This window comes from Cricetulus griseus, chromosome 7 (assembly GCF_003668045.3).
Source record: "Cricetulus griseus strain 17A/GY chromosome 7, alternate assembly CriGri-PICRH-1.0, whole genome shotgun sequence".
In the NCBI taxonomy this organism is placed as follows: Eukaryota; Metazoa; Chordata; class Mammalia; order Rodentia; family Cricetidae; genus Cricetulus; species Cricetulus griseus.
The window spans coordinates 36,249,887-36,266,300 of NC_048600.1; the positions used below are offsets into that span (position 1 = coordinate 36,249,887).

At 49.8% G+C, this 16,414-nt stretch overlaps 2 protein-coding genes across 7 annotated transcripts in view; one reads left to right on the plus strand and one right to left on the minus strand.

Moving 5' to 3' along the window:
- Nucleotides 1-1,474, minus strand: part of Clec16a (C-type lectin domain containing 16A) — a 214,373-nt gene extending 212,899 nt beyond the window's left edge. For 5 of the 6 annotated variants that reach the window (XM_027424795.1, XM_027424794.1, XM_027424793.1 and 2 more), the window contains exon 1: nucleotides 1,225-1,474. In XM_027424795.1, the coding sequence (XP_027280596.1) occupies nucleotides 1,225-1,304 (80 nt within the window). In that variant the 5' untranslated portion in view covers nucleotides 1,305-1,474. The remainder of the gene's footprint in view (nucleotides 1-1,224) is intronic. The other variant, XM_027424798.2, reaches the window with a different exon arrangement.
- A 2,204-nt stretch (nucleotides 1,475-3,678) lies between these two features.
- Nucleotides 3,679-15,956, plus strand: Dexi (Dexi homolog). The gene is made up of 2 exons (XM_027424799.2): nucleotides 3,679-4,536; nucleotides 15,331-15,956. The coding sequence occupies exon 1, from the start codon at nucleotides 4,118-4,120 to the stop codon at nucleotides 4,403-4,405; it is 288 nt and encodes a 95-aa protein (XP_027280600.1). The 5' UTR covers nucleotides 3,679-4,117; the 3' UTR covers nucleotides 4,406-4,536; nucleotides 15,331-15,956.
- Nucleotides 15,957-16,414: the final 458 nt, after the last annotated feature.

Sequence of the window (16,414 nt, forward strand, 5' to 3'; positions counted from 1 at the left end):
GCTCACCTATGAAAAGAAGTTACCTTCTTAACATATCACCCCCTTAGTACCCCATCTCCAGTCCCTCCCAGAAATCTCTTCCTTCTCAATGGTCTCTATCTTCCACCACTCCCTCAATTTGTCACCCCCACCCAATCCCAAGGCTCTGCCTGAATGTTCTGCAACTCTTGCTCAATTTATTCTTTTTTCTTCTTTCTTCCCCCCCCCCCCATTCTTCAAGTATCCACTGAGTTTTTACTGTGCACTTAGGCACCTGCCACATCCTGGAAATACAACTGTAAAGAAACCAAGCAGCCTCTATGCCTTGGAAGTATCAGCTTAACAAAAGCTAGAAAGAAACCATAGAACCAAAGAAAATAGCAAGGATTTAGAGTGGGCTGGGAAACCTTGGCTACCATTAGCCACCTGCTGTGTATCTATACTGGGTCAATCACTTTGCATGCACAGCCTCACCTAATCCTTGTACACTTCAAGTTCCCAGTTTGTAATGGCAAATTAGAAAAGCAAAGAGATAAAACATGACCAAGGTCACAGTCATTAAGTGGCTGAGTCAGGATTTGAACACAGGTCTAACTCCAAAGCTAGCCTCTTCTGTGTTTGTTCCTGTGTCCCCAGAACTCAGTTTGCCACCTCTCCTCTCCCTAAGTGCTACTGCTGACTATCCCTCTAGATTTCTTTGTGAAAACACTTCGTCCTTTTAATCACTGTTCTTTTTAGAGCACTTGTACATGTTCTGCGCGTTTTGTTCATTCTCTTATCCAACCAACCCTAAAAATAACCACAGAAAGTAGTTCTGTCACTCTATTCGTTTTACAGCTAAGGAAATTGAAGCTTAAATGCATACTTCTAAATTCGAACCCAGATCTGACCGATTCCGGGCCCTCTGGCCTCTAAACTATCCAGTCCAAGAAGTGCCACCCGGAGACTCTCAGTGGCCACTGTCTACCCCGCATCAAGACAACTCCTGCCCACAAACAGAAAACTCATCGATGCCCTTACTTTTCAGGTTGGGGGTCTGGAGACTAAAAAGTCACGCGACTTGTCCAAGGTCACACAGGGCCAGGAGCGACAGGGTCAGGGTTCGAAGCCCTATGCCCTGACTCCAAAGCCTCTGGCATAACAAGCACAGTACCCTCCCACAGCGACCCTGTCCGCCTCGCACCTCGGCGCCCAGCGCGTCTGGGCGTCCGTGCGGCCTCCCCGCCGCGCGCCCCGCACACTCACTTCAGGTGGTCCAAGGAGTGGATGTTGCGGGAGGACTTGCCGTGGCCCCCGCCCACCCAGCTCCGCGAGCGGCCAAACATGTCCGCAGCCCAGCCCCGTCGCCCGCCTCAGGTTTTCATGTCCGATCCTCCCAGCGGCCCGGCATCCGCGGCGACATTTCAAGCCCAGCCGGCAGTGGCGGGGGCGGCAGAGACACCGCCAAGCACCTTCCTCCCCGGCCCACAGCTCTGCACTGACATTCAGCCGGAACCGGCCGTTCGACCGCCGCGCTTTACGGCCGCCGTCGCGAGGATCTCTGGGAAATGAAGTTCTAGAGCGAGGCTCCCGGCGACGGGACTCTGCGAACGGACTACAAGGGCCGGCATGACTCGCGCGGCCGTGGAGAAGAGGCGGGGCAAGAGGAGGGGAGGAGGCGGGACACTGTGGGGTGGGCGGAAACGGAAAGTTTGTGAGCTGAGCTTTGGGAGACAGTTTGCGGGAAATGGAAGTAAACACTCTGTTAGCTTCGTGATTAGAAAAAGAAGATTGTGTCCTGAAACCCCAGCTACTGGAGAGGCTGGGTCAAGAGGTCAGCAGGTTGGAGATTTGACGAGGTTTAGTTCTCAAATTAAAAAAATACACTTTATTATTCGTGTGTGTGCACGCGCACGCAAGCACCTGTGGAAGTCAGAGTACAACTTTGGAAAGTATGTTCTCTGTACTCTGTACTCTGGGAATTGAACTCAGGTCTTCGGACATGGCAAGTATCTTTTAACATCTAGTAATTTTGAAGACCCTAACTTTCAATTTTTTAGAGAGTTAGGAATGTGGCTTGTTCATTGTGGGTGCAATCTTCAATATCACAAGAGTAAGAATTAAATAAAAAATAAAGGCATTGGGTGGTGCATATTATATGCCACTATCCTAAGTGATTTACTATTTAATTCTCACCACCCTATGAGGTAGATGCTGTTATTAACCTCATTTTACAATCCAGGAAATAGAGTCATGGAGAGGTCAGGCACTGAACATGTGGCAGGGGCAGGATTCAAGCCCAGGTATCTTTATCCGCTTCTGTCAACAGCAATGTACTAAAGCTAAACACAATGAACGTTCAGCAGTTTCCTTTGGTCTTTATCCGAAATCCATGCCATTTCTCAAACTAACACATTAAGAGAGAAAGGAAACTCCAAGCTTTCTATGTGGGCTTAGACATACCTGAATTTCCCTCTCAGGTTTGAAGTGGGGACCTCTGTGGGAAGCAAGACTTTGAGGCTCAGCACACACTCATGTGTTCATTTCTACAGCTCATAGCTATTTAATTCCTGAGGTAGCCCATTAACTGCCCTAAGAAAAGAATTGAGTCAGGGGCCAATGTTCTTTCCAGTGCCCAGGACAAGATTTAAAACACATAGTAGGTTTTTAATGAATATTGCTAGAGTGAATAAATGCTGATTTGCCTTACTTCCAAGAATTATAGAAATGGAAGCCAGCACCAAGTTAATGGGTTCCCCTGTAATTGAACTAGAAAGGCAATAAAAGTCCTGAAAGAGCAAGAGCAGATTCTGACCTCCAAAGCAAATAGCCAGGCTCAGCAGCTTTGAGAACCCATTTCTCTGGGGCTCAGTTTCCTCATCTGTGAAAGGGGTACATAGCACATTGCCTTGTCCAGCTTCTGTGAAAATAAGTGTGACCTTATATTAAAGACCTATTAAGAGCTGGAGTTAGGCTGGATATGGTGACCGAGGCTTTAATCCCAGCAGAGAAGGCAGAGGCAGGTGGACCGCTGTGAACTTGGTTTTTGTTGTTGTTGTTTTCAAGAACTGAAGATGTAGCTCTTGCCTACCTACATCTTGAACACACAAGACCCTGGTTTTGATCCCCTGCTGTTTAATTTCCGATGTAAGGCACCTTTGGCAAACTCATCCCGCTAAGGAGATTCCTCTGCTCCCGCTCCGTCTGTGAGCAGAGGAATCTGAGCAGACGTTTTCAATTACTCAGCATTAGTTTTTAACTTAGCATTTTTAAAACGTAGATTACAAAGTACAAAAAAGAAACACCAAGCAACTTCACTGGCGGAAGCTTTGACCGGCCTGTGGTGCTCTCCATTTGGAGTCATGGAACCCTGTAATGCAGATCTCCCATCAGCTGTCAGAGGCACCCTACCGTGAAAAGAATAAAATAAAAGTGCCTTGATAATATCTAAGATTTTCAGTGGAATTTCCGACATCCTTTCTCTACCCTGGCTTCATTTAAAATGGGGAAACTGGGTTCCAAAGATGTGAGGCACAATACGTAAAAACTAGGTGCAGGGAAGCTAAGGAAAGCCAACTTCAGGAAAGCAATTTAGAGACTGGTGCACCTCCCAGGGGGCGGAGCAAAGGAGTGCCCGCCCCCTTGCAGCTTGAGCCAATGAGCATGGAACATTGACCTAGCCAATGAAATGTGGGTGAGTATGCGACTGGCCAATGAGCGCAGAGCCTCTGGCTAGGCGGTGCTGGGAAGCTGCATAGCTACGCTGGGGCCGCAGCGATGGGCCGTGAGCCTGCGGGGGCGCGGACCTGGCTTGAGGAGCGGCTGGGGGAGAAGACAGCGGGGACCCGGCCTCGACTCTGAGCTGTCGCGGGGGAGCTCAAGCGAGGTGCACCGAGAGAACCCCTGGCCACTTCTAGGGGGGACCTGAGGGACGAGCGGCCCCTGTGGCCCGCATCCCGATCCCAGGCGCCGTGATCCGGCCCGGAGCATCTCGGGGGTCAAGGCGCGTCTTCCGAGGCCGCCCGGGGCCCAGCGCTACCGCTCCAGAGCCCCGGGGCGCCCCCTGGATGGCCGAGCTGCCCCCTCGCCGGCCGCCCGGGCGCCGCAGCGGCTAAGGTCGCTGGGATCGCCGGCCGCTGTCCCCATCGCCGGCCCCTGCATGCCCGGCGCCCGGGTCGCAGCCCACCTGGACGCTCTGGGCCCCCTGGTCTCCTACGTGCAGCCACCGCTGCTGCCCTCTATGTTCTACGTGGGCTTGTTTTTCGTCAATGTGCTGATCCTCTACTACGCCTTCCTCATGGAATACATCGTCCTCAACGTGGGCCTCGTCTTTCTGCCCGAGGACTTGGACCAGGCGCTGGTGGACCTTGGCGTACTCTCCGATCCCGGCTCTGGCCTTTACGATGCCGACTCGGAGCTCGACGTCTTTGATGGATATTTGGAGTAAGGTCTTGACTACTGCTCCCCACTTGCCCTCCACCACCCGCAACTCTTGGCCTGGACCAGCCGCCAATATCATGCCACTGCCACTAGTTGCGGGTACCATCTGGACCGGGATGAGACCCCAGGAAGAGGCCCGTAAGTGCCCTTGAGATGGGGATGTATTGCAGGGGAGGGAGAAGGTGGTGTCCTCAGGACAGATTCACATCCTTCTCCCAAGCCTCTGATTTCTCTGGCCACCTCCTTTGGATCTAACTTAAATGCTAGGAATAGTGAAATCTGGAGAGATTCCCCTAAGGAAAGGGACCCAGGATCTACATTGACATTTGAAGTAACCGTGCAATTTACCCCCATGACCTGTGCAGAAAGATTTGTACCAAAACCTTTTGAGGTGGAGCTGTCAGCTGCTCCCCCTAGTCTCAGCCTGTCCTGTTGGTGACCTTGGGGTTTGGGGAATTCGTATTTGTCCTAGAAGGATAGACTGCTGTCATAGGAGGCACTGGTCACTTTTGTTCTGTGGCCTCCTGAGGGACTAGTTAAACTCAGGGGCTAAGGCTGGGAGAATGGAAACCTTCAGCAAACAACGCCGCCGCCGCACTTCCTTTTGGCAGTGCATCTGCTGCTGTATTTGGAGTCAGGTTTCAGGGCTCCTGAGTTGATCTGCAGTTCAGATCTGCAGAGGCTGTCAGTTCCATAGGCTGCCTCTATAGAACAGGCAGGCAGTTCTGAGCTGCAGCTGGCTTTGTCTGCAGTATTTGCAAGGCCTCCAGGGACTGTAGGGTCAGCAGAAGGAACCACAGGATGCTTTGCACTGAAGACCTGCTTGTGGGCTTCTGCCAAGAAGCTTTGTTGTAGCTAGAGGTAATGTGAGTCCAGGGAGGAATAAGACTAGCCAAAGTCTCCCAAGCAAAGGGGACAGCTGGGCTATGTGAGAGAGAGCATTTGTGATAGGCAAGCTATTGGGTCCAGCTATAGGGACGAGTACCCCTATAGCTGGGTAATGCTGGCAGGGCATAGGTCCTGAGTGACAATGAAGGGGCATATGGAGCTGGTGGGCAGGGGTCCCTTTTTAGACAATAGACAATAATGTCACTCACCCAAAGGAGGCAGTTGCCCCTCCTCTCCTCTGTTACCTGGTTGCCAACATTGCCATGAGAGGGTATCTTAGTTTGGGATACTATTCCAGAATACCATTGCTTAAACAGCAAACATTTCATTCTGATAGTTTTCCAAAGGGCACTAATCCTACCAGAGGGAGTTTTCCAAAGGGCATTAATCCTACCAGAGGGATCCATCCTTGTGACCTAATCACCCCAATACCATCACTGCAGGGGACTTCGATCCATCCCCATGACCTAATCACTCCCAACAGAATCACTTCAGGATCAAGGTTTCAACAGTGAGATTTGGAGAACACTCTGTCTGTTGTAGAAATAATGCACACTAAGCAGGAGATACTTGGGGACAAAGAAAGATATTTTTGAAGACCTCTTTGGTTAAGTTTAGTGACATCTTCACAGGAGCCAAGCTCAAGGCAGGGCACGAGCCAGCTGCTCCGCATTCCTGCCAGCCTGACATCCGTTCTTTCATTGAACAAATGCCTATTTGTTGAGTACTCGGTGAGCAAAGACAGATGGAACCTGGCACACGGGCCTTCGATGAGGAACACGAGTGGGCACCAGGAAATAGGAGTTTAGGGGCTCTGCTGTTGTGTTCACTGCTGTTTGCACAGCATCTGGCCTCTGGCAGCTGCTCTGTGAGAAATGACCAGGAGAGGAGAACAGAGATGGGCTGCTTTAATTAGAGGGTCAGAGAAGGCCCCTCTGAAGGGATGAAAATATGAGCTTAGCCCCAGATTGAAAGAGGGAGCCCAACAGAGCTCTGGAGAAAAGCAGTCTGAGCAGAGGAACTGCTAGTGCCCACGTCTCAAGATAGGAGAGGGATGGCACATTCAGCAGCTAAAAAGAGACTGGAGACACAAAAGTGTAAAGAAGTCAGTGTGGTCCTGAGACTTCATGGCCAGGATCAGTTAGCATCCAGTGAAGGTCCCAGGCAGGGTGTGACACAGTCCATCTGTCTCATATTCTCTGAAGATGACTGACTGGCAGCCGTGAGCAGAATATACTGAAGGGCAAGAGTAGGAGCAGTGAAGAGGTCTATCCAGAGGTGACAGGGGATTGGTCAAGGTGAGGCTAGTGAAGATGGGCAAACATACGCTGGGAACACCTAACAGAGATAGAATCTCTGGGATCCATTCAGAACCTGAATAGAGACTACATGTCGCTCCTGGTTGTAGATCCTCTGTGTGTTCACTCATGTAGTCATTCAACAAGCATTGCCCTTCCTTTCCTCACCGAGTCTAGGCTATGCCCTGTGATCCTAAGCTGCACCTCTGTCCCTGAACCAAGTCAACTCTCAGACAGTGTATTGTGGTGGAAAAAGTCTTATTTTATCTTCTTAGTATATCAACAGAAACAATCCTGCTTCCAAGTGAAAACATTGGCATATTCTAAGCTAAAAACCAAAACCCAAATGCTTTGACATATTTTCAAGCAAATGCTGTTTGAGCAGAAACACCAAGAAGCATTTCTTTGGGATACTCTTACCTGACCCTGGAGGTAGAAAGGATACAGGATATAGAAAATGCCCCACCCTGAGATAGAGACTAATGAAACCCACACACTATACTACGTGTCCCCCAATCCAAGCTAGAAGACCTTGGTCCCAGAGCCAGAAGAGCCAGACCCAGAGGGTACTGGCCAGATGTCTGGTAGCAACTTGGAGTGTAATGACCCAGCCTCACCTCCTGGCCCCTTTCTATAAGCAGAGGAGTCCCAACATGCTTGTTCCTCTCCTGCTCACATGACACCTGCGTTCTAACAAGCCAGGGCAGGAAACACTAACAAAGGGCATGCACACAGGACATGCCAGGCAGTGTCAACATAACAAAGGACATCCATTTTGGTCCCTTGGGTCCTCCATGTCTTGTGTTTACCCCATGTAATTCAGCTTCTCATACTCTTTTTTTTTTTTTTTTTTTTTTTTTGGTATTTTTGAGACAGGGTTTCTCTGTGTAACAGCCCTGACTGTCTTGGAACTTGATCTGTAGAGCAGGCTGGCCTCAAATTCACAGAGATCAGCCTATCTCTGCCTCCTGAGTGCTGGGATTAAAGGTGTGAGCCACCACAACCCAACAGTTCCTTATACGTTTCTTGAGCACTTATTTGAGAAGTCGATGTAGAGGCAGGGTTAAGGGCAGTAACTCTAAATTCAGATTTTCTAGATTCAAGTCACAGGCCTAGCCACAGTTTTGGGGATGTTGTTTAACTCCACATGATAGTGGCCTCTTTTATAAAACAGGGGTAATAAAAATCTACCTTGTTGTAAGGACAAAGAGTTGGACCATCTGCATGGTAACTGGCCCTTGAACATAAAGCCTCTGTTACTGACAGGTAGGTGCAGTCTGGAGCCAACTGCCTTCACCTGCCTTGTGCATGAATATTTATGGCCCATGAATAACAAAAGGACCAGCTCCGTGAACTCAGGGAATATGCCCATTGGTACACGCTCAAGTGCGTACACACACACACACACACACACACACACACACACACACACATACACACACACACACCCTACCTCTGACTCCCTGCCTGCCTATCTGGCCCTAGAGACTTTTCCTGCTGCCCATAGTCCCCAGGGCACTGGTTCTGGAGCTCTGGGGAGTGGTTTCTAGAGTGTTTAGTGTGGCCCAGGGGAGTAGGGATGAAGTTCCTTGCTTGCTTGGGGAGAAGACTGGGTGTGAGCCTGGGAACCTTAGCGGGGGAAGGGGTTGGGGGATACTGACATCTCATCTACTAAGTTAGAGAGGCAGCTTAGCCTGGTTGATTATTTCAGAGTCCTAACAGGTGGCAGGTACCTACTAGACCTCCCTTGGCATATGAGATATTGTGGAAGGCTCACTGTCTCTGGCCTGGGAATGGGGATGTGTAGACTATGTGTAGCCTGGTAGAGTGTGGCTGTGGAATAAGGGTGGTGATTGACTCCTTAATCTGGCTTACTGCCGGTTCAGGTGGCTCAACTGGGGACTGTAGCTGCTTTCTTGGCCTTTCTTGCCAGACTGTAGCCTATACTATCAACAGAACACCCAGCTGAACATGCCACTGCCCAATTAGGATGCCCACTACTTCCATGGGGGTAGCCTTGTGCTCAGATTCCAGTTGTGGGAGACCCATAGGTAGCCTGTGGAGCTGGGTCAGGGTGAAGGTCAACAGGAACGAGGCTAAGGCTATTGTCTTGACAAGAGGATCTAGAGGTGTGAGAGGCAGGCACATGCCCTGGTCTGCCATGAGACACCTAGTGCTACAGCAGTTCTGGTCATTCCTTTGGGAAGCAAAGGACTCTAGGCCAGCTGAGAATCCAATGGGAATCCAATGGTCCCATGCCCTTGGCTCTGAGTTGACACAGACTAGAGATTCCAGCCAGAGAAGCAGGGCCGACATTATACTCTCTTCCCAGCCTTGGGATCTGTTTAGTGTGATAAAAAACCAAACAAACAAACAAACAGGTGGGCTTCTGTCAGATATTACTGCTGCCTTCATCCTGGACCTTCCAGAGAGCACCAGCTACATTTGGGAAACCATTATCACATTGAAAGACACAGACTTTTTTTTTTTTTTTTTTTTTTTTTTTGAGACAGGGTCTCACTATGTAGCAGCAACTGGCCTCAAACTTGGGATCTTCTGGCTCCTGACTGCTAAGTTAATCCAACCCTGCAAATAAAGAAACTGCAGACCAGAAAGTGAGGAGTCTGAAGAACAAGGACATATAAGACAGTAGTGTCTCCTGCACAACACAGTGGCCACTAGTGAGCAGAAGAGCCTCCTGTGAGATCTGTCCCCATGTCCCCTGTCCAGCACCAGCTCACAGCCTCTCTAGGCCCATCTCATCTACATGCTTATTCCTTGTTTCCTGAATCCATCCAAAAAAAACTTGTAGAAAAATTTAAAAATTCCACTCTTACAACAAAGTTTCAGGAAAAGTATGAAGAACTTCTGTGCTCCCTTCACCAGAGCCTGCCGGAGGCATTCTGTTCATGTGCTCACTGCAAGCTCACATCCTTCTCCGTTTATACACATGCATGTACACGAACACACACATACACATGTGGACAGTCATGTCCTAAACCATTGGAGAGTGCCTTGACATGATGTTCTTTGTTTCTGAATACTTTGCTAAGTTTTACTAAAACAAGGGCATATTTAGTATCTATAGCACCATTGACAAAACCAGCAAAACATTGTTTTTGAGATGGGCTGCTTCTGTAACTAAGGCTGACCTACAACTATTGCCCCCCCCCCCACTCCCCTCAGCTTTACACTGGGATTACAGGTAGGTACCACCATGTCTGGCTGGAATCAGAAACTGTGACAGGGATCCAACCCTGGGAGAACTGTGATCCATGGCTTTATTCACATATTATTATCTGTCCCAGGAGTGTCCTTAACGATAAAAGTGAGGGATTTGAGGCCACTGCTTTCTTTATTCTGGACTAGCTCCTCAGTCTGTCCATATCTTGGTGACACTGGCACTTTTTGAGATGCCAGTCTGGCTGTCTCTGCCTGGGGTTGTCAAATGTTTGTGCTCTGGATTCCATTCAAGTGATGCAGTCTTAGCAGGAAGGCCTCAGAGGAGTGTGTCCCTCCTCGGTACAGTGCTTTGAAATGCACACATCACCCGTCGCATGGCTGCCAGGCCTGTTAACCTTGGTGCTATTAGCTGGGCCTCTCCCCTGCTGAGTTACTGTTTTTCCGTTTATAGTTTAAGTTTAATAATACCAGTTTTAGTGTTTCATTTGTCTTCTTTTTATGTGGACTTTTTTTTTGGTTGGTTGGTTTTGTTTCTCTGAGACGTGTAACTAACTCAAGCTGGCTTCGTACTCACTGTTTAGCCAAGGGAGCTCTTGGACTTCTTATCTGCTGCTTCCACCTCCCAGATGCTGGGATTTTAGTCATGGGTCACTACACCTGCTCTATGCTAATAGATGTGCACCACACACCACAATGCCCAGTTTATGTAATGCTGGGATGGAATCCAGGGCTTCATGGATACAGGGAAAGCACTCTACCAACTGAACTATAGCCCCAGGCCCTCCGGACTTATTTTACTTATTTTTGGGTGTTTTTGGAGATCCAATCAAGTGTCTCACACATCCTAAACATACACCCTCCTGCTGAGGCACACCCCCAGACTGTTTGGATCTATTTTTAAAAGAATGCTATGTCACTATGAGAAGGAAGCCACCCTCTCCTGGCATACATGAGAATAAGTGCCAAAGTCATTAACATCTGTGGCCAAGTAGTAAAGCCAGCAATGGCAAAGGCCGGGACTGGCTTTATATGCTGAACTACTACTACTAGATAAAGATTCCTGGCACCAAACTGCAATTTTCTCTGAGAAGTAGTAAGGCTTGACCAAGAGCTACAGAGCAATGTGTGTTTGCTATGGAGGTGAGGTGGTTCCAGCCAGCTCTTGTGACCCCTAAAATTGTTTCCTAGAGGTTTTGCAGTCACATTTGGGGTTTCAAGTCCCTTTTCTACCAACATCTTAGACAAGTAACATCATCTCTCCCATGGCTTGGTTTCCTTCTCTGTGCAAAAGGAATGATGGTACCTGCATAGGGGCTTGCAGTGATTCAATGGATTGGTGACTGATGTACAGTTGTATGCAGCACCATGTGGTATGTTAGACCCAGAAGCCTTCCCCCTTTCCTGGGATGCCTTGCTCTTCTGGCACCAGTAACCAGTAGAGAGCATCATTGTGAACCTCCTGCAAAACAGCCTGAGGTGGTGATGCTTGGTACCCACTGATGCTGGTGTCCTTGCAGCTGTCATCCTAGGTCTCAGGCTTCCTGCCTGGTAGGAGGCTTGACTGGGAGGTTAGAACTGGGTGCCCCTCCCACATCTTCATAGCTTCCTCCTGAGCGTCACCTTGTGATGTTGTCTGGGAAGGGCTCATTAGATGTGAGGGAAACTGAGGCTTGGGGCAGTTCAGTGACTCACCTTAGATGCCCAGCTATGAGGGAGCTCATTGGTCCTCAAGCCATTCCCACTTGCCCAGAATTTCTGAAGTGAGATGCTGGGCTGGAAGACTCCTGAAAGGTACCAGAGGAGCCAGGCTCATGATGCCCTGGCCTTCCTGCTTTTTTCCCTTTCTCTGCTCTAGGCACAGAGGCAGATGACTGGCTTCCTTTTCTGTCTCTTTAACATTACCACACTACCTTTGTTATGACAAGTTCTGTTTCCCCCTCCCCCATAGTTATGATATAAACATTTCCCTTGAGACTTCTAGTTGTGGTGGCACATGACAATATTCCCAGTACACAGGAGCCTGAGGAAGAGGATCATGAATTTGAGGTCAGCCTACAGCTATATAGTGAGACTCCCACATCAAAACAACAATAAGAATGCTCTTGAAGCCGGGTGGTGGTGGCACACGCCTTTAATCCTAGCACTCAGGAGGCAGAGGCAGGTGGATCTCTGTGAGTTGGAGACCAGCATGGTCTACAAGAGCTAGTTCCAGGAAGCCTCCAAAGCCACAGAGAAACCCTGTCTCGAAAAACAAAACAACAACAACAACAACAAAATGCTCTTGAATTGGGCAAGGTGAAGTGGGTAGTACTTCTAAATTTCAGCACTGGGGAGGCTGAAACAGAAGCATCAGAGTTACAGTCTAGCCTAGGCTACATAGTGAAACTCTATCTTGGGGAGAAAAAAAAAAAGAGTTAAAAAAACATACATTGTTGGGACTTGTGAGATGGCTCAGCAGGTAAAGGTACTTGCTGCCAAGCTAGAGCCCCAGGACACACATGGTGGAAGGAGAGACCAGACTCATGAAGGTTGTCTTCTGACCACCATATTGGTGCCATGGCAGGGAGATGAAAGCCATTTTAGACTTGCATCAGTCACCAGGTCATCTCATTACTGTACTCGAATATTATAGAATCCAAAACACCCTGGTCCAGGTATTCTAGATAGGAGATACTCAGCCTGTCTAAATAAGTAATGTCCAGGTGATGTGTGACAAGCCATAGGAACTGTTGGGCAGGCAAATGCAGGGGAGTCAGGAACAGCTGCAGACAGACACACTGTAGATTCTGGTCCATTGTGATGAGCACTCACAGCCAATGTGGGGTTGAAATTCAGGCCCAAGAAGCTGCCTGTCAGCACAGACTGACCCATGTGGAGAAAGGAAGCTTCTCTCCTCTTCTGTCCTTTCAGCTGCCAGAGAGGTGGCCAGATTGCTACCACACCCTTGCCCATGAGCCAGATGGTCTCCTGCTGCACAGTCTGCCCCCAGCAAAGAGATCCCGGGTGTCTGCACAGCACCCGGGTAGGTGGAGAAAGAAGGATGCACAGTGGGGTTCTAGAAGGCTGTCTGTAAGAGAAGTGCCAAATCTATAGCTCCAAGAAGACTGATTCTCTGGAACTGAATTTAGGCAGTTGTGAAGCACCATGTGGGTTCTGGGAACACAACCTGGGTGCCCTGCAAGAGCAGCAAGTGCTCTTAGCCACTGAACCATCTTTCCAGTCCTTAAATTGACTTTTAAGAGTTAAAAAATGCTTTGAAAGGAGAGGAACTTGTGTGAATAGGCACCTGTCATCATTGGTTGTAGCTAAGAGACTCAGCAGGTGTCTTGGGAGTTGGCAGTATCCACTAAAACGTATGGCAAGGTGTGGGACAGCAGGGTCAGTCAGGCCAGCAGCTGCTGAGACTGTAGTCACAAGGACGGGCAAGGAGTGAAGCCCTTAGGTGGCTCCTCCTGCCTGGCTGAGGCATTCCTGCAGCAGACGTCCAGGATGGTGAATCTCAGTAAATTACTACACTTTAGGCTCCTGAACGTGAAGGCTTTCAACAGCACCATGTCTCCCCCAGGGTTCCTTGGAGGGCAGAGCAGCTACCAGTGGGCTCTGGTGTGATGAGACAAGAGTCTAGAAAGTCTTTCTAGAAGGTCCGATGAAGCTATAGCCACTGCTTCCCACATGTTCTATGGGCAGGTGGGCAGGTGGGAGGGGGCCAAGGGGTGGAGGGCCTGCCTATGGGCAGTCAGTGGAAACTAGGGAAGGTTCCTGAGCCATGGTAGATTATGTCCTCAGTTGGCCTTTAGTAGGTGAGTCTGGCAGAGGATGGGAGAAACTTTAGCCTGGGGCTCCCACCCCTATCCTGTTCAGAACTAAGGAGACAGCTGAGCCTAGTCTCCCCATGGGTGCCCTTCCTGTGAGCACAACCCTGTGTGGACCTCCATCCATGCCCACACCTTGTCCCATCGTTGACTTATACTAGATGGCTCAGCCTGGCTTCAAACTCACTCTCCTTGCTCTGTAGCCCAGGCTGGCCTCTAACCTGCCATTCTTTGGCCTTAGCTTCCTAGTGCAGGAATCACGGGGCCAGGGCACCACACCTGGGCAGATGTCAGTACTTCTAAGCTGAGCATCTTTCAACAAATATCTTACATCTTCTGAGTCTTGATGTCTTTAATCTGTCGTGGGCTGGTAAGGAGGGTGGAGATCTCAGGAACTCCATGTGGAGAGTGGGAAGTGAGGCCAGCAAGGTGGAACAGGTTGGTACTGAACAGGCTACCATTGTAGTCTTGGGCTCAATCCTGCTCAGAAGCCCCCAGAGCCAGAGAGGCATAGGACATGCCTCATGTTGCCCCAGGTACTGGTGAGGGGGTCGGGGTGTTGGTACACTACCTTCCTGGCAGTCCCTGGTGAGAAGCAGTTTGCTGAGGAAGATATTAGCAACCCTGTTCTTGTAGCCGGGGCCAGGCATTCTCTGGAAGCAGGACCAAGGCACCCAGGGCTGGGGAAGGTAGGTGGAAGGAAGGAGCAAGTCATGTGACAAGAGTGCCGGGTGTGGTGGCACCCAGATTGTGATTGTCCCCATTTGTTACCAGTACATGCCAGCTCTGCCTGCTCTACTTGCGTAACTGTAGGAAACTCACCCTGCTTCTTTGAGCCTGTGTTTTGCAACCTATAAAATGGGGAGAGGCACAGTTCCTGATGGAGATGGTTATGCCTGCTTAGTGGCTCATGGAAATAGGTGGGCAACAGTTTTAATAGCCACGGTGACTGGAGGTGCTACCAGCTTTTGCTGGTTGGAGGCCAGGGCTACTACTAAATATGTGATGCCTGTGGTAGCCTCACACAGCCTGGATGTTACCCAGCAGTACACATGCATGTTTCACATACAGTGATCATTCCATCTGATGATCAGTGGTGTTTGTAGAGGGAAGAATCTGAGGGGGCTAAAAGGACGGGGACCTGGGCCTCACTGTTGGAGAGATGCTGGTGACGACTAAACATGGGATTGAAGGGACTGGAGGAGAGAACCTGCCACAGGGCCAGAACTTACAAGTGATGCTGTATCATGGGAAGAGGAACCAAGTGGAGACACAGAGTTGACAAGCTGCATAGAGTGACCCTTCCTGTAAGCATAGTGCCTCCTGGATGAGATAGGAGGTACTGCCCACTCCCCAGGGCTTGCTCAGCTGCCCCTGCTTGCCCTCCCTCATGGCTGAGCTCCTCCTCCAGCCCCAGCATCTCTCTCCAGCTCCTGATCACCTGGACAGCCCTCCTCTCCCATGGAAAACTACCCTGGTTCCCCAGGATCTCAGAAGGGAAACAAATTTATTAATAAGAACATGGGGATAAAAGCTATAGGGAGCTAGGAATGTAGCTCAGTTGGTAGAATGCTTGCTCAGCAAAGAGAAAGGAAAAAAGCATCTGCAGCCTGAGCATGAGGCTTCTGGGGAGTCCTAGACCTTAAGGATCAGAGCGAGGCTTCCTTGCCCCACCCGAGCGCCAGGGAGGCACCCCCAGGCCAGTGGTACAGTGGCCTGTGTTGATGATTGTTATTTTTCTTCTTGGTTAGGCCTGCTTGTGCCAACAACAGGGTTCCTGCCCCAACCCAGGAGTGTACCAGAAGAGGTGGGGACCCAGTGCCAAGATGGGAGAGTTGCCAGGCCCTACAGGAACGAGAAGGGCTCCAAAGACCTCACCTACCACCCAGTTCTCAGACTCCTGGATCTGGCTTGTGACTCTCTGCCTTTGTGATGGATGTTTACAGGAACCCAGCCAGAGGTCACCTCTCTGCACTTCACCCCCAACTGCACCTGCCTCCCCCACTTAACCTCTGGAAAGGACACGGAGAGCTGAAGTGGGGTGCAAACAGACTCATACTTAGGCCACCCTCTCCAGCGTTGTTTAATGCAGTTGAGCCTTAAGCCTGGGTAGGCTTCAGCCCCAAAATTGTTGAACACAGTTTCAGGGAGTCACTCTGAAGAGGGACATGCCAAGGCCCAGAGCGGGGGTTAGTCTCTCCAGGTTGACAGAACTGAGATGCTGTGCTGGGGAAGGCTGTCTCTGGCTAGAAGTCTATTTTTGGAAGTGTGAGTGGTGTGGAGAGTGTGAGTGATGTAGATACTTGATTTCCATAAACCTGTAAAAGCAATACTTAGAGGCTGACTTATTTCATTAAAAAAATGTAAGCAATTCCAACCCCTCTTGTCTTTGTCTGGTTGCTGGGTTTTGGTTTGGTTTTTTGAGACAGGGTTCCTCTGTATAGCTTTGCAGCCTATCCTGGCACTTGCTCTGTAGACCAGACTGGCCTCTAATTCACAGAGATCCACCTGCCTCTACCTCCTGAGTGCTGGGATTAAAGGCGTGCACCACAACTGCCTGGCCCCGGTTGCTGTTTTTGTTGTTTGTTTTGAATTTTGGAAAGGGGGCATTACGGCTGACAGTTCACAAAAAAGTGCAAAAAAAGTCAGATGGTCCAATGTGGAGATGCAGCAGGGATAGGGAACTCACTCTAGAGAGGCCGCCTCCTTCCACCCTCTGAAAGCCTGAGTTACTGGTGGCTGGGGTAGTAGGGGAGATAGGGGATCCTGGGGAACTTGGGCCTGGGTCCCACACACAGAGCATATCATATACCTCCATGAACAAGGAAGGGACTG

Bases quoted from the DNA above. Each gene is read 5' to 3' on its own strand.
- Dexi (XM_027424799.2), top strand. From the start codon at position 4,118: ATGCCCGGCGCCCGGGTCGCAGCCCACCTGGACGCTCTGGGCCCCCTG.